General features: G+C 41.3%; 1 protein-coding gene and 1 long non-coding RNA gene across 2 annotated transcripts in view; one reads left to right on the top strand and one right to left on the bottom strand.

Annotated features, from left to right (window-relative positions):
• The window catches only part of AK9 (adenylate kinase 9), a 132,957-nt gene that overhangs the window by 20,070 nt on the left and 90,123 nt on the right, over positions 1-22,764 (top strand). Inside the window, exons 8-10 of the mRNA XM_040428864.1 lie at positions 1,743-1,865; positions 8,581-8,655; positions 10,855-10,956. Coding sequence (XP_040284798.1) covers positions 1,743-1,865; positions 8,581-8,655; positions 10,855-10,956 — 300 coding nt within the window. The remainder of the gene's footprint in view (positions 1-1,742; positions 1,866-8,580; positions 8,656-10,854; positions 10,957-22,764) is intronic.
• LOC120998256 lies at positions 46-13,997 on the bottom strand. The gene is made up of 3 exons (XR_005778322.1): positions 13,893-13,997; positions 13,494-13,505; positions 46-56 (listed from the first exon to the last, which is right to left on the bottom strand). It is a non-coding gene; the product is annotated as an uncharacterized LOC120998256 (long non-coding RNA).

Raw genomic sequence — 22,764 nt, 5'->3', positions numbered from 1 at the left:
AATTAGAATATCGTGCAAAGTTCATTTATTTCAGTAATGCAACGTAAAAGGTGAAACTAATATAGGAAATAGACTCATTACATGCAAAGCGAGATATTTCAAGCCTTTATTTGTTATAATTTGGGTGATTTTGGCTTACAGCTTATGAAACCCCAAAGTCACAATTTTGAGGTACCCTTTGCTCAGGGGGTATGGATTAATTAGCTGACTAGAGGGTAACACTTTGAGCCTAGAATATTGAACCTTTTCACAAAATTCTAATTTTAAGCTGCATTAATGCAATTCCTTTTAATTTGAATTACTGAAATAAATGGACTTTTGCACGATATTCTAATTTTTTGAGTTTCACCTCTAGACTAGGTACACCAAATGTATCACAGCCGCTTTATACTGGATGATAAATTTGGCACATCCAGCACACACTTGACCATACAATGCACCTACGTTTTGAAGGAGAAAAAAAAAAAAAAAAGTATTTTTCATCAAACCTCAGACCCCCAATTTTCATCAGAGCTCAGATCAGACTCCAGTCTTCATCAGAACTTAGATCAGACCTCCAAGCTTCATCAGACCTCAGATCAGACCCTGAATCCTCATCAGACCTCAGATCAGACCCCCAATCGTCATCAGACCACCAATCCTCATGAGATCTCAGATCAAACCCCCAAATCAGACCCCAATCCTCATCAGATCTCAGATCAAACCCCCAATCTTCATCACACCTCAAATGAGATATAAAAGAACTTACCCCCTGCTCGGGACGGTGCAGTAACTTGGGAGATCCAGCATGCCCTTCCTGTAGCGCTACACTGTGACCTGACATTGCACAACGTCAGGTCATAGGGCACATCATGGTGTCGGCAGAAGACCAGGAAGTGGTGAGTAAAGCCATATTCAGTGCTATATTCACCGCACCCCATTTCTGTTGTGCATTAATGAGTTCTTCCAAGTAGTGTTCGCTTCACAAGACGCACTGCCATTTTCCCCTGAGTTATGGAGTGAAAAATATAATACTTTAAAAAAAAAATTGTTTTAAATTTGTGAATTTAAAAACTTTTAAGCCGCACCCATTTTTGCTTAGCCTCATTTCCCTTGTCCATCATGGTGCAAAAAGTTTGTAGAGCTATTTTTTGCACAAATTGAGCCAGTATTCTGATAGTAAATGTTCCCCCATCTTATTTTTTATATTGTCATGTGGGAGCGTAAATGGCTTGCTTTGCACACTCCTACTGGATGCATAAAATATTTGGCTTATCTTATGAATAGGAATTTCAGTAGCATTTTTTTATACTTTACATTTTGTCTGGTAACATTACTGATGTTGTTGGTGAATTATGTTTTTTTTTTTTTTTTTTTTTTTTGCTTAATGCATACTCTATGATGTTTCCAATTCTATTGATCAGTTAGGGACTGAGCCAAAGACTTGAGCCTTTTGTTGCTAGATCAAGCAGATTTTGGCAGGATCTCCTATTTCTCGTCAGTTGTGCCCCAACATCTGCCACTGGGAGAAAGATGGATTGGACAGATTGGGCTTTATTCCATTTATTTGTTTTCCCCTTGAGCTAAACAGCACCGGACGTGTCTGGCAGTGACTTATTCGCCAATCTGAGCATGCATGTCTATGGAGGAGTCATCAGAATATCCTGTATTCATCTATTTAACATTACCCACAATTTAACACCACAGGGAAAGCAATTATTTATATGCAAATTGTAATATGACGGAGGTCCTCTTCTGTTTAGGAAGCAGAATTTGACAATTCAAAAGAAGTTTTAAACCAGCTTGTATATAGACCTGAAGACTTCCCCGAAAATGTTGAAGAGCGCATACGGTTATACAAGGACACTCTTTTACGTCCTGTAGAGGTAAGATACTTAGGGGGTCATTTATTAAGCTGAAATACACCTATATTAGGTGTATTTCAGGTACAGATTGCGGGGCAATCTGCAACTTCTCCCAGCTCATGCCAGGTCTAAAATTGTGGGCGGGGAAAGGGACGGGCTGGCAGGCCTGTCTCATTTACCATTTTCTAAAAATGTAAGACAGCTCGGAAGCTGTCTTACGTTGAGAACTGGCGGGCGGAGGATCCCCCGAAGTTATGAAGAGGCCGGCGCCACTTCAAAACTTCGGCGGAACCACCGCCAGCTTAGAGTTTTGTTAAGACCAGCGTCTAAAACGCCGGTCTCAATAGATGAGCCCCTTAGGTCCCTTTCACACAAGCAAGTTTTCTGCGCGGGTGCAATGCGTGACGTGAACGCATAGCACCCGCACTGAATCCTGACCCATTAATTTCAATGGGTCTGTGTACATGAGCGTTGTTTTTCACGCATCAGTTCTGCGTTGCGTGAAAATCGCAGCATGTTCTATATTCTCAGTTTTTCACGCAGCCCTGGCCCCATAGAAGTGAATGAGGCTGCGTGAAAAACGCATTGCATCCGTAAGCAAGTGAGGGTGCGATGCGTTTTTCACTGATGGTTGCTAAGAGATGTTGTTTGTAAACATTCAGTTTTTTTATCATGCGCGTGAAAAAAGCAACAAAACGCATTGCACCCGCGCGGAAAAAACTGAACAACTAAAAGCAACCGCAGACAAAGCTGACTGAACTTGCTTGCAAAATAGTGCGAGTTTCACTGAACGCACTCTGAACGCATCCGGCCCCAATCCGCAACGCCCGTGTGAAACCAGCCTTACGGGGAATGTATCATTCATATATTATTTTTATATATTTTTTTTTTGATAATTTAAAAATAGATACTCGAAGAATTTTCCCTTTTTATTCTGTTTTATTTTCTGATTATAGATTTTTTTTAAATTGTATTGCTGGCACATTATAGTCTGCGATCATAACGTTTTGGCTTCGAGAGAGTGTTCTAGGCATGTGACAGGGGCAGAGGAGGAGGAGATGAGCCCTGTCCATCACCTATTGTCAATGGTGTCATAGCTTGTCATTAAAATATATATGGTATCTTTTATATTGTGTGTGTGTGGGCATCACAGTGGTTAGCACTGCCTTGCATGTGCCATGCCATTTACACACACATCACTGCTGCACATCACAGCAATGACATGTATATGCATGGCATGTAACCTCTGAGGCTCAGCGGTCATGCTACTTGCCTACAAGCATCAAAATGTTGGTCTGAAGTAACATATCTAGTATGAACTATCTATCTGCTAAAAGGGCAGATAGATAGTAGATAGATAGATATGAGATAGACAGATATTAGATAGATACTGTAGATAAATAGATAGATAGAAAGATAGATATGAGATAGATATTAGATAGACAGATATTAGATAGATACTATAGATAAATAGATATTAGATAGATAGATATGAGATAGACAGATATTAGATAGATACTATAGATAAATAGATATTAGATAGATAGATAGATATTAGATAGATATTATAGATAAATAGATATTAGATAGATATTTTGTATAATTGCTGGGTATTGGTATTGTGCTTTGTGGGTTTTCTTATTTTTAGAATACATTCTTTAACCCCTTAAGGACATAGGACGTACCGGTACGCCCTATTTCCCGAGTCCTTAAGGACCAAGGACGTACCGGTACGTCCTGACTTAAAATCTGTATTCCGGCGCCCTAGGGGTTAATCGGAACGGGATTTCGGCTGAAATCATTCAGCCGGCATCCCGTAACAATGCAGGGGGGGGTCATTTGACCCCCACGTATCGGCGATCGCAGCAAACCGCAGGTTAATTCAGACCTGCGGTTTGCTGCGCTTTTTGCAGTTTCTGATCGGGGATCAGAAACTTTAGAGTGGCTAAAATCTATATTTTTCACCCCCCCCTGCACCCCTGCACGATTTTATGCCGGCGGGTGGTGCGGGGGGGGTGTCGCAGGCGGTGGGGGCGTTGCGGGAGGCAGGCGGTGCGGCAGGCGGGATCGCGATCCCCCGCCCGCCTCCCCATGAACGATCGTTGGCTTCTAGTTGGTTATACCAGGGTGCCAGCACATTGCTGGCACCCTGGTATAAACGGCTGACATCTGTGCAGATGTCAGCCGTTTAACCCTTTCCATACCGCGGTCCGTACGGACCGCTGTATGGAAAAAGTTAACTGTCATCGGTCAGGGAGCTCCCTCCCTCTCCATCGGGGGGCTGCTGTGCCTTTGCAGCCCCCCGATGGAGAGGGAGAGAGCCCCCCGACAGCCCCCAGAGAGCCCCCCTCAGCTCGCGCTTACCCTTCCCCGTCTGCGAAGTTCTGAGCAGACGGGGAAGGTTCCCATGGCAACAGGACGCCTGCTCAGGCGTCCTGCTGTCCATGGTGCTGAACAGATCTGTGCTAAAAGCATAGATCTGTTCAGTGTAAGTAAAATACAGTACAGAACAATATATATTGTACTGTACTGTATTATACAGACATCAGACCCACTGGATCTTCAAGAACCAAGTGGGTCTGGGTCACAAAAATGTAAAAAGAAGTGAAAAAAGTTAAGATAAAAAAAAAACATTTATCACTGAATAAAAATTAAAAAAATTAAATACACTACACATATTAGGTATCGCCGCGTCCGTAACGACCTGATCTATAAAACGGTCATGTTACTTTCCCCGCACGGTGAACGCCATAAAAATAAAAAATAAAAACTATGAGAAAATTGAAATTTTGCCCACCTTACTTCCCAAAAAAGGTAATAAAAGTGATCAAAAAAGTTGCATGTACGCCAAAATAGTACCAATCAAACCGTCATCTCATCCCGCAAAAAATGAGACCCTACCCAAGATAATCGCCCAAAAACTGAAAAAACTATGCCTCTTAGACTATGGAAACACTAAAACATGATTTTTTTTGTTTCAAAAATGAAATCATTGTGTAAAACTTACATAAATAAAAAAAAAGTATACATATTAGGTATCGCCGCGTCCGTATCGACCGGCTCTATAAAAATATCACATGACCTAACCCCTCAGGTGACCACCGTAAAAAAATATAAACAAAAACGGTGTAAAAAAAGCCATTTTTTGCCATCTTACGTCACAAAAAGTGTAATAGCGAGCGATCAAAAAGTCATATGCACCCCAAAATAGTGCCAATCAAACCGTAATCTCATCCCGCAAAAAATGAGACCCTACTCAAGATAATCGCCCAAAAACTGAAAAAACTATGGCTCTTAGACTATGGAGACACTAAAACATTTTTTTGGTTTTAAAAATGAAGTTATTGTATAAAACTTACATAAATAAAAAAAATAGTATACATATTAGGTATCGCCGCGTCCGTGACAACCTGCTCCATAAAATTACCACATGATAAAACCTGTCAGATGAATGTTGTAAATAACAAAAAAAAAAACGTGCCAAAAAAGCTATTTCTTGTTACCTTGCTGCACAAAAAGTGTAATATAGAGCAACCAAAAATCATATGTACCCTAAACTAGTACCAACAAAACTGCCACCCTATCCCGTAGTTTCTAAAATGGAGTCACTTTTTTGGAGTTTCTACTCTAGGGGTGCATCAGGGGGGCTTCAAATGGGACATGGTGTCAAAAAACCAGTCCAGCAAAATCTGTCTTCCAAAAACCGTATGGCATTCCTTTCCTTCTGCGCCCTGCCGTGTGCCCGTACAGCGGTTTACGACCACATATGGGGTGTTTCTGTAAACTACAGAATAAGGGCCATAAATAATGAGTTTTGTTTGGCTGTTAACCCTTGCTTTGTAACTGGAAAAAAAATATTAAAATGTAAAATCTGCCAAAAATTTAAAATTTTGAAATTGTGTCTCTATTTTCCATTAAATCTTGTGCAACACCTAAAGGGTTAACAAAGTTTGTAAAATCAGTTTTGAATAGCTTGAGGGGTGTAGTTTCTTAGATGGGGTCACTTTTATGGAATTTCTAATCTAGGGGTGCATCAGGAGGGCTTCAAATGGGACAAGGTTTAAAAAAAACAGTCCAGCAAAACCTGCCTTCCAAAAACCAAACGGCGCACCTTTCACTCTACGCCCCGCTGTGTGGCCATACAGTAGTTTACGGCCACATATGGGGTGTTTCTGTAAACAGCAGAGTCAGGGCAATAAAGATACAGTCTTGTTTGGCTGTTAACCCTTGCTCTGTTAGTGGAAAAAATGGGTTAAAATTGAAAATTGGGCAAAAAAATGAAATTCTCAAATTTCATCCCCATTTGCCAATAACTCTTGTGCAACACCTAAAGGGTTAACGACGTATGTAAAATCAGTTTTGAATACCTTTAGGGGTGTAGTTTCTTAGATGGGGTCACTTTTAGGGAGTTTCTCCTCTAGGGGTGCATCAGGGGGCTTCAAATGGGACATGGTGTCAAAAAACCAGTCCATAAAAACCAGCCTTCCAAAAACCATACGGCGCACCTTTCACTCTACGCCCCGCTGTGTGGCCGTACAGTAGTTTACGGCCACATATTGGGTGTTTCTGTAAACGGCAGAGTCAGGGCAATAAAGATACAATCTTGTTTGGCTGTTAGCCCTTGCTTTGTTAGTGGAAAAAATGGGTTAAAATTAAAAATTAGACAAAAAAATGAAATTCTCAAATTTCCTCCCCATTTGCCAATAACTCTTGTGCAACACCTAAAGGGTTAACAATGTATGCAAAATCAGTTTTGAATACCTTGAGGGGTGTAGTTTCTTAGATGGGGTCATTTTTGGGTGGTTTCTATTATGTAAGCCTCGCAAAGTGACTTCAGACCTGAACTGGTCCCTAAAAATTGAGTTTTTGTAAATTTCTGAAAAATTTCAAGATTTGCTTCTAAACTTCTAAGCCTTGTAACATCCCCAAAAAATAAAATATCATTCCCAAAACAATTCAAACATGAAGTAGACATATGGGGAATGTAAAGTCATCACAATTTTTTGGGGTATTACTATGTATTACAGAAGTAGAGGAAACTGAAACTTTGAAATTTGCTAATTTTTCCAAATTTTTGGTAAATTAGGTATTTTTTGGTGCAAAAAAAATAATTTTTTTGACTTCATTTTACCAGTGTCATGAAGTACAATATGTGACGAAAAAACAATCTCAGAACGGCCTGGATAAGTCAAAGCGTTTTAAAGTTATCAGCACTTAAAGTGACACTGGTCAGATTTGCAAAAAATGGCCTGGTCCTTAAGGTGAAAATGAGCCCGGTCCTTAAGGGGTTAAACTATTTTTCTCTTTTGAGTGTTTTCTTTTGTTGCTGAAAACAGCTTTGCTTTTTCCATTGGAAAGTAATAACCTGGGGTGAGAGCAGTATTCATAAAAAAAAATAGTCACCAGGACAGTGGTTATGTAATGTGTTATGTAATTCTAATTTCATGTAGATGTCTTAGTGTTTGACGTTATATTTCCAAATATGTACTCTTGAGTTATTTGCTAGATAGAAGACTTAATTATTTCTACAGTGGTCTCTTGCTGGTACAATGAGCTAAGAGAGTGAATGTGCTAAAAGGTTTGAGCTACCTGTCATTTTCATTATCTTCTTCTCGGACTTAAAATCCATTTTTAGTTATCTCTTTTTATAAGAGTTGCAATATTTAGCTTTACATTTCTAGTTCTGGAATTTTCTGGATCACAGATTACATATTTATACTAAATAGGAGTGCATTTGCTGTTTTATGAATCAGAATCAAGGTTAGCCTATGGTACAGTACCTTGCTTATCTTTATCCTGTAGACTTCAGTGGAGAATGACAGCACATGTACTACAAGGGACTGGATACCCACATTCAGACATACATACAGAAGAACAAATACCTTACTTAAAATTTTAATAGCATTTTATGTCGTTTTTTTCCCCCTTGAAAGGGTTAAATATTGTATTTGTATGTATTGACAGCAAGCAGTAACCTTTTGGGAACTGTAATAGGGTATATGGTAAGGGGATCTTGGGATGAGACATTTCTTTAAAGGGGTATTCCCATCACATGCAATAGGGTATATCGCTAGGATATGCCCCCATTGTCTGATTGGTGCGGGTCCCACCTCTGGGACCCGCACCTACAAGGAGAACAGAGCGGGGAGAGCTGTGGCTGGGAAACCCGGGGTCCATCCACCACCAAGCGCTGCTCCCATACAAGTGAATGGGAGCGCACCGCGCACCGCGCACGCGCAGCCTCTGCTCCCATTAATTTCTATGGGGCAGACGGAAATAGCTGAGACAGCGCTCAGCTATTTTTGGCGGCCCCATTGTAATCAATGGAGGGCGGCTGCGCATGCGCAGTCAGCCATCCATTCATTTCCCCGCTCAGTTCTCGTTGTAGGTGCGGTTCCCAGAGGTGGGACCCGCACCTATCAGACAATGGGGGCATATCCTAGAGATATGCCCCTATTGTATGTGATGGCAAAACCCCTTTAATAAAGTCAGTTGTAAAATAGTATTTTTCCAAATATTCACTTATTCATGTTTCTCTTGTTACTGATATGTCTATAGTGTAGAGAAGTACAGCATTTCTTTCCTATTTCTGGAAGAGTTTTTATTGCCTCTACTTTTTTTATTTCTTCAGTTCGCATTTTTGTATTACTGATTTTCTAAGTGTTTTTTTAATGTACTGATACCGGTACATATATCTGATAAATATCTTATTTCTACATTTTCTGGTTTAATACAGGATCTTATGATCGATCACGACCCTCAATACCTCATTGAACTTGATGGAAATAAGAAATTTGATGAACTCTTTGTAGTAAGTTTCTAACATTATGTTTTAAATAATAATTGTAATATGCAAGTGCCATATTTTTTACTTTATAAGACGCACTTGATAAGACGCGCCTAGGTTTTTTTCATCAGATCATACCTCCATATCAGATCTCAAATCAGACCCCCCAATATCAGACCTCAAATCAGACCACCATGTCAGACCTCAGATCAGACTCCATATCAGACCTCAGATTAGACCCCTGTATCAAACCTCAGATCAGACCTCCATGTCAGACCCCATCCGATCTAAAATAAATACATTAACATACCTCTTTTGCTCCACGACTACTCTGCTGGTCTGGCAGTTTCTACTGCAGTCATGCTCCCTGGTCTTCTCCAAATGTGTGCTACACTGTAACCTGACTGTGCGCAGTGTCAGGTCATAGTGCGAGCACTACATACTGATGCTGTACAAAGTCAGAGCACAGTGCAGTGCAGGCCCAGAGAAGATCAGGGAGCGGTGAGTACAGCATGCGCTAGCAGCGATACAGTTACTGCTCCCCTTGCATCTTGCATACTAATAAGCACTTCCATAATGGAAGCACTAATTGATATTAGCTTTATGAGACGCACTGCCATTTTCCCCCCATAATGTTTTACAGGCTATAGCAGTGCTAAAGTTCGCCCATTAGTGCCGGTGACCTCACTGCTAGGCAGAAGCCTCCGTCTAGCTTACCCTTGGAGAGCCCGGTACGTCACCGGATCTCCAGAAAAAGCCCTTGCCCTGCTCTGAATGAAATGCTCTGATGTTCATGTCAGAGGGGCTGAGTGGGGGAAGAAGGGAATATGTCTAAGTACAGCTCTGAACCTGGACAACCCCTTTAAAAGTTCAGTGATACTTTAAATAAAAAAAATTTCATGGGGTAAAAATAATAAATATATTATGTAAATTAACATCAAGGGCAATTATATTGTGTCATATGGTTGAATAGCCCCTGATTCTAAATGTCATTCTGTCTTTTGACACTATTTTTCCTATCTTTAAGGGCTTATGTGCACGAACGTGTGCCGCCCATGCTGTGCATTGGGGACCGCAAATTGCAGTCCCCAGCGCACCTGCACTGTCCGTGTGGCCTGCACTGACAGATGCTGACCCATTGAACTTGAATGGGTCTGTGATTGCGATCCGTCCTCACCACAGGTCTCTTTTTTTTTTGTGGTGCAGTGGCACCAAACAAAATCCCACAAAAGCACTCCGTTGGGCTTCCATGGCCTTCTGCTCCGTGCCTCTGCACCGTATCTTCCGGATTGCAGACCCATTCAAGTGATACGCGTCCGTGATACGTTGTGCATATGGCAGGTGCCCATATATTGCGGACCCGCTGTTTGCAGGCCACAATACGGGCACGGCCTACACATGTTCGTGTGTACGAGCCCTAAAGGTAATCTTTCATCAGCACCTCCCTATCCAACTGTTTGCATAGACAAATAGCTGTGGTTCACCTGATTAAAAAGCTGTTTTTCTTTTGTTCACCCGAGGCCCCGTTCCCGAGTTATACTTTTTTCTTAATATGCAAATGAGGTATTTGGTTCAATGAAGGCTTCACCATTGCTCTTGTTGCACCTATGCACCACTTCTTTCTGTGGCCATCCCCTCCTTCAGTGCTTTGATTGACATGACCAGGTAGTGGTAAAGCAGCAAGGGATGGGTTGAGAAAGGAGTGGAGCTTGGGTGCAACAAGAGCAACAGTGACCCCCTCATTGCACCAAAGACCGAATTTCAATATTAAGTATAAGTATCATATCTCGGGAACAGAACCTTGGATCAACAAAAGTAAGACAGCCTTTTAATGAGGTGATCCACAGCTATGTGTCTATGCAAAAAGTTTGATAGAGAGGTTAAGTGCTTTTGATTTTAGGACATTTAAAGGGAATATCTGATTTACACATACTCATTTAAAATGATTCATTTCAGCATGTTGGGTTGATGGCTGAGCTCCCCCTAACTGCTAGAAAGAACTGAATGGCTCTGTGCTCTACAGGACCACCATCTTTTATTGAAATCTTGTGTAGGGGTGAATACAAGCCTATTGTGTTCATTTCTGGCTACAATGGTTTTTTGGCTTTAAATTCTGACAAAGCACAAACTTTACTTTGTAACTTTTGCACTGCAATTCGTAAATAGTGCATGAATTTAGATAGGAAAAATGATTTCACCTGCACTTGTGTTTATTTGCTTTAGTCCGTTTTATCCCGTCTGGAGTCGCTGGGTCTTCGTCATGGAGCTGTTGTAATGAAGCTTCACAACTCAGAAGAAGAGGAGTCAGTAGAAGGCCTAGACAGTGTACGTAACTGATATTTTATTTTTAGGTGGCACAAAGCAAAAATGCAACATTTTGAACATGAAAGAATGTGGTGTGAACTGTCTGGAACAGAGATTAACCAAACTACTACTGCCAGAAGTTAGGTTATGCAAATGTGACTATATATATATATATATATATATATATATATGAAAAAGAAAAAAGCAGCACACATTAAATGCGGGTGCAAATCCTTTCAGGGGCCTGCGACCAAGGTCCCAATGCATATATAGAAGAAAAAAGGCAGCACTCCAGGATAGTGATGAAAAAAGTGGATGGTTTATCGACCCATCTAGCAGCTATGTCAATGTGGCCTGCACTGACAGATGCTGACCCATTGAACTTGAATGGGTCTGTGATTGCTATCCGTCCTCACCACAGGTCTCTTTTTCTTTTTTGTGGTGCAGAGGCACCAAACAAAATCCCACAAAAGCACTTCGTTGGGCTTCCATGGCCTTCTGCTCCGTGCCTCTGCACCGTATCTTCCGGATTGCAGACCCATTCAAGTTATAAGCGTCCGTGATACGTTGTGCATATGGCAGGTGCCCATATATTGCGGACCCGCTGTTTGCAGGCCACAATACGGGCACGGCCTACACATGTTCGTGTGCATGAGCCCTAAAGGGAATCTTTCATCAGCACCTCCCTATCCAACTGTTTGCATAGACAAATAGCTGTGGTTCACCTGATTAAAAAGCCATTTTTCTTTTGTTGATCCGAGGCCCCGTTCCCGAGTTATGATACTTTTTCTTAATATGCAAATTAGGTATTTATATATTATATTATACCTATACTATACATACATATAATATATATATATATATATATATATATATATATATATTATACCTATACTATACATACACATATTCAGGTTGGGTCTAGGTCAAATGTAAAACAGCAGAAGTCCTTTCGCCAAAACAAAAACCCGTAGTACTACGTATGTACCTATACATATTTTGTTATGATATACCTGTATTTTTTTTCATAAAGCTTGATATTGAAACATTCCTATTTGGCAAAAAGAACTCCCCCCCCCAACCCCTTCAAAATGTGCTCATACTGCCTTGAATGAGCAAAAGGACCCCCCCCCCCAATATACTGTATGTTTAATAATTCCCAGCATTCACACAGAATGACTATCTTACACTGCGTGCAGAATTATTAGGCAAATGAGTATTTTGACCACATCATCCTCTTTATGCATGTTGTCTTACTCCAAGCTGTATAGGCTCGAAAGCCTACTACCAATTAAGCATATTAGGTGATGTGCATCTCTGTAATGAGAAGGGGTGTGGTCTAATGACATCAACATCCTATATTAGGTGTACATAATTATTAGGCAACTTCCTTTCCTTTGGCAAAATGGGTCAAAAGAAGGACTTGACAGGCTCAGAAAAGTCTAAAATAGTGAGATATCTTGCAGAGGGATGCAGCACTCTTAAAATTGCAAAGCTTCTGAAGCGTGATCATCGAACAATCAAGCGTTTCATTCAAAATAGTCAACAGGGTCGCAAGAAGCGTGTGGAAAAACCAAGGCGCAAAATAACTGCCCATGAACTGAGAAAAGTCAAGCGTGCAGCTGCCAAGATGCCACTTGCCACCAGTTTGGCCATATTTCAGAGCTGCAACATCACTGGAGTGCCCAAAAGCACAAGGTGTGCAATACTCAGAGACATGGCCAAGGTAAGAAAGGCTGAAAGACGACCACCACTGAACAAGACACACAAGCTGAAACGTCAAGACTGGGCCAAGAAATATCTCAAGACTGATTTTTCTAAGGTTTTATGGACTGATGAAATGAGAGTGAGTCTTGATGGGCCAGATGGATGGGCCCGTGGCTGGATTGGTAAAGGGCAGAGAGCTCCAGTCCGACTCAGACGCCAGCAAGGTGGAGGTGGAGTACTGGTTTGGGCTGGTATCATCAAAGATGAGCTTGTGGGGCCTTTTCGGGTTGAGGATGGAGTCAAGCTCAACTCCCAGTCCTACTGCCAGTTTCTGGAAGACACCTTCTTCAAGCAGTGGTACAGGAAGAAGTCTGCATCCTTCAAGAAAAACATGATTTTCATGCAGGACAATGCTTCATCACACGCGTCCAAGTACTCCACAGCGTGGCTGGCAAGAAAGGGTATAAAAGAAGAAAATCTAATGACATGGCCTCCTTGTTCACCTGATCTGAACCCCATTGAGAACCTGTGGTCCATCATCAAATGTGAGATTTACAAGGAGGGAAAACAGTACACCTCTCTGAACAGTGTCTGGGAGGCTGTGGTTGCTGCTGCACGCAATGTTGATGGTGAACAGATCAAAACACTGACAGAATCCATGGATGGCAGGCTTTTGAGTGTCCTTGCAAAGAAAGGTGGCTATATTGGTCACTGATTTGTTTTTTTTGTTTTTGAATGTCAGAAATGTATATTTGTGAATGTTGAGATGTTATATTGGTCTCACTGGTAAAAATAAATAATTGAAATGGGTATATATTTGTTTTTTGTTAAGTTGCCTAATAATTATGCACAGTAATAGTCACCTGCACACACAGATATCCCCCTAAAATAGCTAAAACTAAAAACAAACTAAAAACTACTTCCAAAAATATTCAGCTTTGATATTAATGAGTTTTTTGGGTTCAATGAGAACATGGTTGTTGTTCAATAATAAAATTAATCCTCAAAAATACAACTTGCCTAATAATTCTGCACTCCCTGTATGTAGGGTAATATGACTTGACCATATCTTAAAGGGGTTTTGCCATCTCAGACAATGGGGGCATATTGCTAGGATATGCCTCCATTGTCTGATAGGTGCGGGTCCCACCTCTCCCCGCTCCGTTCTCGTCTCCTAGCGATATGCCCCCATTTTCTGAGATGGGAATACCCCTTTAAGGCACTTCCTGAACTGTACAGGAAAAGAGTACCGTCAGGGGTGGGATTAAAATTTTTAACAACAGGTTCCCTACTCAACGGCGGACACGTGGCGTCACGACACATGATTACATATACATACTCCATATATATGCAACACACATAAATACACCATATACATGGTACGCATGCATAAATACACCATGTATACACTACACACATACCATCCAACTTTTAAAAAGCCTAAGGAGCTAAACTATGGAATGGAAGCGCTTATCTCCAGCTGCCGCTGTAATTTTAACAACCGGATCTGGAGAACCCGTTGCCTGAGTACCGTCATACAATACAACAATGTGATAATTGGATAGTTGTTACTGTTCCTACACAAAATAAACAACCTGTTTTTTTCGGAAATAGTACCACTTTTGGCCATGAGTTGTGCAGCTAAATGGGAAGTAGCCAAGAGTGGCACCATTTCTACCAATTCAAGTACATAGATAATTGAATAGTAGCAAAAGAGCAGTCAAAGAATGTCTCTGTGAAAATCAAATGCACTTGTATTATTCCAGCCTGCTAGCTTCAGAAATGATGTGACATATGTGTGCCCTCCAGGAAATAGGGTAAAGATGGACTTTAAAAAGACCATTTGAGACACTTCATCTCTAACAACATAAAGCCATAATTAATTGAAAAAATGACAATATTGTTCATGTTGTTGTGTCCTCATAAACTGATGCTCCATATCATCAGAATGGACCAGGTGGAATCTGATTTTTACTATCAGCAAAAGTCGCGTTTTCTTGAGACAACTGTGCAGGTGGCATAACTATAATTCATAGGGCAAAGAAAAAAAGGGGGTCAGTCAGCACATCCCATTGTGCAGGTGCACGCTGCCATGGCTGAAAACACAAATAAAAAATACAATGCAACAGCACTCTGCAAACCAAATAAAGTACAAAAAAGTATTCTAATACTAATGCTATGCTTATTAAGTAAATTTGAGATTCTTGGCAAATACATTTTGTATAAAATTATTTGAGCCCGTCTGCCACACGTCAAGGCGATCTCTGTAAGACGGGAACCTAACACTAAATTCTACCTGTTATGTGCCATGACGGCTACCATACAATTCAGGGAGTGTAGGTTCCACATGCATGCTGGGCCCACCTCAATTTTTGTCATTTTTGGTGCAAAAATGGCCTCCATTAAATCTAGGGAATGCAGGTACCAACATGCATGCCGAACCCACTCCACACCGCTCCTGGTGCCAGATGGCCCCCAACGAATACAATGAGACTACAGCTTTATACTTACACTAATTAAAATCAGCCTATGCGGCAGACAGGCTGGTCAGGGGTGCATGACTGAAGAGTCAGCCACACCTCCAGCTCCGGAACAAACAGGTGCACGTTGCTATGGTTGAAAACACAAAGAAAAAAAGAAAATTTTTTGCAGTTGCAATTTTTCTTCAGAATTTATAGGGCCCAATAGCAAAATAAAATGGGGGTCCCACCACCTTGTGTAAGAAAATGATATTATATTAGAATTATATAATAGCACAATCAGAAAATCCAGATTATAGCAAAAAGCCACATATTGTTATTCCCATCTAAAAGGTACAATGTTTTTGCACCCCCTCCCCCCCCCCTCCCAAACCTCTGGGCCCAATCAATAGTAAGGGCAATGGCTTCTATGGCTACAGTTAGGGTTATGCAGCTATGGTACTTGAGACAGAATTTCATTGATGGCATATGACGTTTAGATGCATCTTCCATATAGAGTGTAGTCAAAAGCCTATGAACAGGTCTTCCAATCTTCATTTACAGCATATTGTTTTATGGAAGCTGTATCTTTCTTCTTTAGTATTTGTAGAGCCTAAAACAGTAGATTAAGATGTACATGGTACTCACTCAAAAACGGCTAATGTCAGCATCCGGATACTACAAGGATCTGTGTTAGGCTCAATTCTCTTTCATCTTAGTTTTTTTGAATCAGATAATTTTTATTAAACATTTTCCTTGAAAAATAGCGGAATACAAGCAATCAGGCCCCTGTCCCAACCAACCCTCCTCCTGACCACCCACCCACTACCCTCACTGCAGGTCTGCAACATAGAGATTGTCCATAGTAACGTTTCTGTTAAGGGTTCTCCATTAAAGTTCGGATGCATATCCTATCTTTTGACTCCGTGTGGTTCTTCAGTGGTGTCTTCTGTTGTTCACCGGTGTCACACACAATTGGACTCTCATCACATTCCCATTCACTCATCGTGTATTATTTCTGGCTAGCAGACCATCCCCTATCTCTCATCCAATCCTGCCTAGCTGCCTCCTTCGCTCAACATTTCTACTACAAACCCCCTCATCTCTAGACTACAGGCCCTGTCAGAGTCTCGCTCCTTAGCCTCCTCACCCTGCAGACATGTCTCCGGTTACCGTTTGCCCTATTAAACAGAAAGGGTGTTCAGTAATATTGTAATGTGTCATCCATGAGTTCCATATGGCCTCAAATATTTTGATGGTGCCTCTCTTCATATATATACGAATCTATACAATTGTATCAAAATATGTACCTTATCTACAAGTTCCTGCACCTTTGGGGGGTTTGAAGCAATCCAATAGTATGCAATAAGTTTCCTTGACTGGTATAGAATGTGTATAATAGCTACTTTCCTCCCTGGTGTCACGGGCAGTGTCTTCACACAACCCATAATACATATCAGTGCTGATGGATCTATTTTTATGCGGAACACTGTGGTCAATACTCCCACAACCTCTGTCCAGTAACGTCTTAGACGGGGACAGTTCCACACAAGGTGTATTAAATCAGCATTTGGCACCCCACATCTCGGACATAAGTCATCTTCTTGATACCCCATTTTCTTCATCACTACCGGGGTTCTATATACACTATGGAGCAAATATAATTGAGAGACCCTGTGAGCCTCACTTAGTGCCACCTCAGGGAAATTTCTGGAACCCTTCCTCCCACATCTGCTCGGTCAAGTCTGCAACGTCTAGCTTCAATTTCTCATATAGCTGCATGGGATGTTTTTATATTGCATTTACATAAGACTTCTATAATGGACTGAGATTACACTCCATGTGTGGCAGTGAGATCTATGATGGTGTGTTTTGCCGCAGGTGTTATAGCAGCCTGTTTCTCTTGGGACCGTATGGCATGTCTTACTTGCAGATATAAATAAAAGAATGTCTTAGGTAGGCTAAATTCCTGTTGTAGCTTAGTAAACCCCTTAAGAGTACCATTAACAAATAGTTGGGTGATACGTCTGAGCCCGTATACCTCCCATGCCTGCACATTTGACACTTTATCTAGTTCCCGATACATATGGTTAGGCCATATTGGGGTATTTTCTGTATACCCTGTAATTCCAGCCAGTTCTCTAGACTTCCACCGCAATAGATGATATTGACTACCCCGTGTATAGAAAGTTCCATCCTCCAGGGCTGACATTAGGCATTTGCCATTGAGGAGATGCCATACAATCCATCCATTCGTGTTGACCTTATCCCTATCTCCCATCCCCTAAGGTGTTGTAGTTGGGCCGCCAAATAATATATCCATGGATCCGGTACCGTGAGTCCCCCCTGCGTTTTCAGCCTATGCAGCATTGTGAGTTTTATACGCAGGATTCCCCTCTTCCAGATGAGAAACCTGAAGATCGCATTTTTTAAATAGAAAAATTGGAGTGGTATCCAAATCAGGGAATGATCCAATACATATAGAAGCTGGGGCATGAGAATAATTTTTAATAGATTTGTGCAGCTGACTAGAGTGAGGGGCAATCGGGTCCAGGCCTGTACCTTGCGTCTGAATTTAGGGACAAGATTCAACTCTCCAAAGTCCTGGGTCCTGGACGACACCTGAATTCGCAGGTATTTAAAAGATGTGACTACCTGTAGCCCTGCAGTAGGGTTAACGTCACTGTTTGTACTATTAGACAATGGCATCAATACCGACTTTGTCCAGTTAATGACCAAGCCAGACAGCTTACCAAAGTGGTTTATTATCGACATGGCCTCTGGAAGAGAAGAAGCCCATTCATCCAAAAACCGTAGTAGATCATCTGCGTATAAGGAAATCTTTTCGGATAAGGATCCATATAGGAAGCCTCTTACTGCTGCTCCTGTTCTAAGCGCCGCTGCCAGAGGTTCCACCGCCACTGCAAATAGTAGCGGATATTTACTGCTGTGGACATGTTCGGCATAAAGCCAGCCTGATCAGTGTGAATAAGTGACGTTACTACTGAGTTTAAGCGAATTGCCAGTACTTTCGCTAATATTTTAACATCTACCTGGAGTAGGGAGATGGGTCTATAGGACTCCGCTGCCAGGACGTCTTTACCCGGTTTAGGGAACACCATCACTATGGCTTCATTCATGGACATTGGTAATCTACCCTGCTTTTTGGCCTCATTATAAACCTCTATTAAATGGGGTAAAAGGATTGAGGAATAGGTTTTATATATCTCCGCTAGCAATCCATCTCCCCACGGGGCCTTATTATTAGACATACTACCATGTCTAATAATAGACATGGTAATAGGGGCATCTAGCATACAGTGATCCCTCAAGATACAATGGCTTAGTTATCTGCTTATTTTTCTTAAATCTTCATTTTCTCTTATCTTGGATGGCATTTTGGGGCTTTGGAACCGATTACTCAACTTATAATGGTTTCAACATACAATGGTCCTCCTGGAACCAATTAACCCCTTTAGGACCCTGAGATTTTCAATTTTTGCGTTTTTGTTTTTCACTCCCCGCCTTCCCAACTTTATTATTTTTCCATTCACATAGCCTGATGAGGGCTTATTTTTTGTGGGACAAGTTGTACTTTCTAACGGCACCATTTACTGTTGTATGCCATTTAGTAGGAAGCAGAAAAAAAATTCCAAATGAGGTATAATTGGGGAAAAAACGCAATTCTGATAAAGGTTTTTATTTATTTATTTTTTTACACTGTACACTATACGGTAAAATTGACCTGTTATCTTCATTCTCCAGGTCAGTATGGTTACAACGATACCACACTTATATAATTTTTCTTGCGTTTTAATACAGAAAAAATAAATAACATTTCTTTATAACCATATTATATACACTTTTTTGTAGTTATGTGTACGGATGAGGCTGTTAGAAGATAAATTATTGGGTAGTTGTAGTGACAAAAAATGGCAAATTAGCTGGGGGGTTTTTACGCCATTTGCCGTATGCCATTAATATTGTTATATTTTAATTGTATGGGCATTTTTGCACACGGCGATGCCCATGATTTTATTTTTATTTTTAATTGTTTTTTTTTTAAGTATTTTTATTTTAAGAAAAGTGAGGTGATTTGAACTTTTTTTATTTATTTTTTATATTTGTAAAAACTTTTTTAACTTTTTTTTTTTAAGTCACCTTGGGTGACAATAACTGGCAATCATTAGATTGTCCATTGTGTTCATTGATGGCTAAATAGCCATCATTGAACACTTCATTTGGAATATTACAATAAAATTCTGCCACCTAGTGACCTATATTGGTATATTCCTGAAATAGACACCGACTCTTGCTTGAGGGTTCGGTGTATTTCAGCAATGTAACAGGTTCCCTAATCTCAGTCGGGGAACGCTGTTACCAGAGCGAAAGCACGTGACTTCCGCTTCTCGACTGATCAGATGCCGTGGTCACATTTGACTATGGTATCTGAAGGGTAAAATGTATGCGATCAGCCTTATGGCTGATCGCATACATGTGCCACGGGTCTCTGCTATTTAAAATAGCAGAAACCCGCGGCTACGGCACCTGCAGCTCGCGCGAGCGGGCGCCATGTTTGGGGACCAGACTTCCTCCATACATATACGGCAGAGGTCTTTAAGGGGTGAATTTTGTAACTTGAGTGACCACTGTATTTCTCTGTTCTGTAGTAAGGGTATGAAGTCTCAGCAGGTCGAGAAACGCCTGAGTCTCCACTTCAGTTTTAGATTCATACAGAGAGGAATAAAATCATACAGGGAGGAATAAAACAAGTGCATAATCTCAAGCACCTTTTCAGGAGCTGTACAGAGTTCTCCTTCAGAGTTGCGGAGAGCAGCTATATAGGCTGATTGTTGCTGAGCCCTAGAAACCGTAGCTAATAATCAACCCGCCCTTTCTCCTTCCTCATAATACGTCTGTTTCTGAAAGAAACGTTTATTTCTTGCTTTCAGTAGCAAGCGTTCATTCAGCCTCTCTGAATGTAGAATAAGTGTGTTTCTTGAATGCAACATATCAGAGGTTGGTATTGTTTCATACTATCCATAATAGCCCTCCTTTTATTGGTTCGCCTCAGCGAACTAGCCATATACATCCCATAGTAACATAAATTAATAAATGAACCCCTCGTGTAACTCCTCAGTGTCAGGAATACGTTGTGCTCTCGGGTTATAGCACAAACCCTTATTCTACTTCTCAAACCCTCATATCTCATAGTTTCAGCCCCCCAGGTTGTAGACCAATGATATCCCCAAACCGTGCCTCTAGAAAGGCAATTTAAAGTGCTGATCTTCCCAGCAGGACCCCACTAAGGCACCTAGTTGTAGGTCTGTGGGACCAAATAGTACCTGCTGGCAGAGTCAGCTAAGACTGGTTAGCTAGCCCACCAGAAAGAGGGTGGAGCTCCTTATACAGATGTCAACAAAACAGTATTAAAAACAGAACAATTAATGAAGCGTCTACGCCTCGGCTACCTACATGTGTCTCGGCAAGCCTTTGAACAAGGCCATCCATTCCTATATTCTCCCCGCTGCATTGTGTTATATCAATACTCTCCCTTTACATGACCCTGTCAGCATACCATGTTAACCCTACACAACAACCCTCCCACGCAATCATGCCCACATGCACTCAGTCTCATTGTGTGTGATCATGGTACTTGCGCTTGGATGTGAGTCTGTTTATTTAATCATCCTGGTTTCTGTCTTCCCTCAACTGGCGTTCATGCCGATCCAGCCATCTCATCGCCTCGTTCAATTTTTCAAAAAAACTGGTGGAACCTAGGGCAACCACCCTAAGTTTTGCTGGGTACAGCATGGAATATGGGATGTTGAGCGCCCTAAAGCGATGCTTTACGTCCAGAAATCTCGCTTTTCTCTTCTGTACCTCTAGGGCATAATTGGGAAAGAGCGACACCTTGTAACCATTGATGGAGAGTTCAGGCAAGTCTCTAGCTTTTCTAAGAATAATGTCCCGATCTCTATAATGTAATATCTTCATTAGCACAGACCGTGGTGGCACGCCCGGTGGTAATGGGCGAGTTGTGACTTTGGAGTGTTGGCTTTTTCGACAGCAAATAGTGGGGTCAAAGTCTCCACTCCAAACTTTGCCATGCTTCAAAAAATTCCGTGTGGTTCGCCCCCTCTACCTTCTCGGGCACCCCTACCATTTGCACATTGTTTCGGTGTAGTCTGTTTTCTAAGTCATCTTGCTTGGCTGCCACTGAATTCAACCTTTGTGCATGTTCCACTACATCTCTTTTGAATAGTTGTATGGCGTCCTCCACATCCCCCATACGAACTTCCAGGGCTGTTGTGTGTTCAGCGAGTTTCTTTAAGTCATGTCTAACAATGGTAATGTCCTCTTTTATTACTCCCACCTGTACTGTAAGAGTGTTCAACGATTTGCCATATTTGGTGATAGCATTCATTACCTCTTTAACCCCTTAGGGACGCATGACGTACCGGTACGGCATGGTTCCCGAGTCCTTAAGGACCCATGACGTACCTGGTCATGGGTCCTTAAGGCGCCTGCTCAAATCATTGAGCAGGCACCTTGGCTAAATGCGCAGAGGGGTCCCGTGACCCCCCCCCCCCGTGTCCGCGATCGCCGTAAACCGCAGGTCAATTCAGACCTGCGGTTTGCGGCTTTACCTGCGGTTTGCGGCGGCGTGTGGCGGTGCCATCGGGTCCCCATGCGGCTGTAGGGGGGACCCGATGGCATGGAAGGCAGTGCGATGCCTAAGGAAGGCATCGCGCTGCCTTCCGGTGACGAGCCTGTGACATCCAAACTGTGCTAAATAAAATAAAAATTGTCACCTTACATCACAAAAAGTATAACAGCAAGCGACCAAAAAGGCGTTTGCCCACCAAAATAGTACCAATCTAACCGTCACCTCATCGCGCAAAAAATGAGCCCCTACCTGAGACAATCGCCCAAAAAAAAAAAAACTATGGCTCAGAATATGGAGACACTAAAACATCATTTTTTTTGTTTTAAAAAAGCTGTTATTGTGTAAAACTTACATAAATAAAAAAAAAGTATACATATTTGGTATCGCCGCATTCGTATCGACCGGCTCTATAAAAATATCACATGACCTAACCCCTCAGATGAACACCGTAATTTTTTTTTTATAAAAACTGTGCTAAATAAACCATTTTTTGTCACCTTACATCACAAAAAGTGTAATAGCAAGCGATCAAAAAGTCACATGCACCCCAAAATAGTGCCAATAAAACCGTCATCTCATCCCGCAGAAATCATACCTCACCCAAGGTAATCGCTCAAAAACTGAAAAAATTATGGCTCTCAGACTATGGAAACACTAAAACATGATTTTTTTTTGCTTCAAAAAAGAAATCATTGTGTAAAACTTATACTACATAAATAAATAAAAAGTATACATATTAGGTATTGCCGCATCCGTGACAACCTGGTCTATAAAAATACCACATGATCTAACCTGTCAGATGAATGTTGTAAATAAAAAAAATAAAAATGGTGCCAAAACAGCTATTTCTTGTTATCTTGCCTCACAAAAAGTGTAATATAGAGCAACCAAAAATCATATGTACCCTAAACTAGTACCAACAATACTGCCACCCTATCCCGTAGTTTCTAGAATGGGGCCACTTTTTGGAGTTTCTACTCTAGGGGTGCATCA

Source organism: Bufo bufo, chromosome 4, assembly GCF_905171765.1.
Source record: "Bufo bufo chromosome 4, aBufBuf1.1, whole genome shotgun sequence".
In the NCBI taxonomy this organism is placed as follows: Eukaryota; Metazoa; Chordata; class Amphibia; order Anura; family Bufonidae; genus Bufo; species Bufo bufo.
This window is presented reverse-complemented; position numbering and strand designations above follow the sequence as displayed.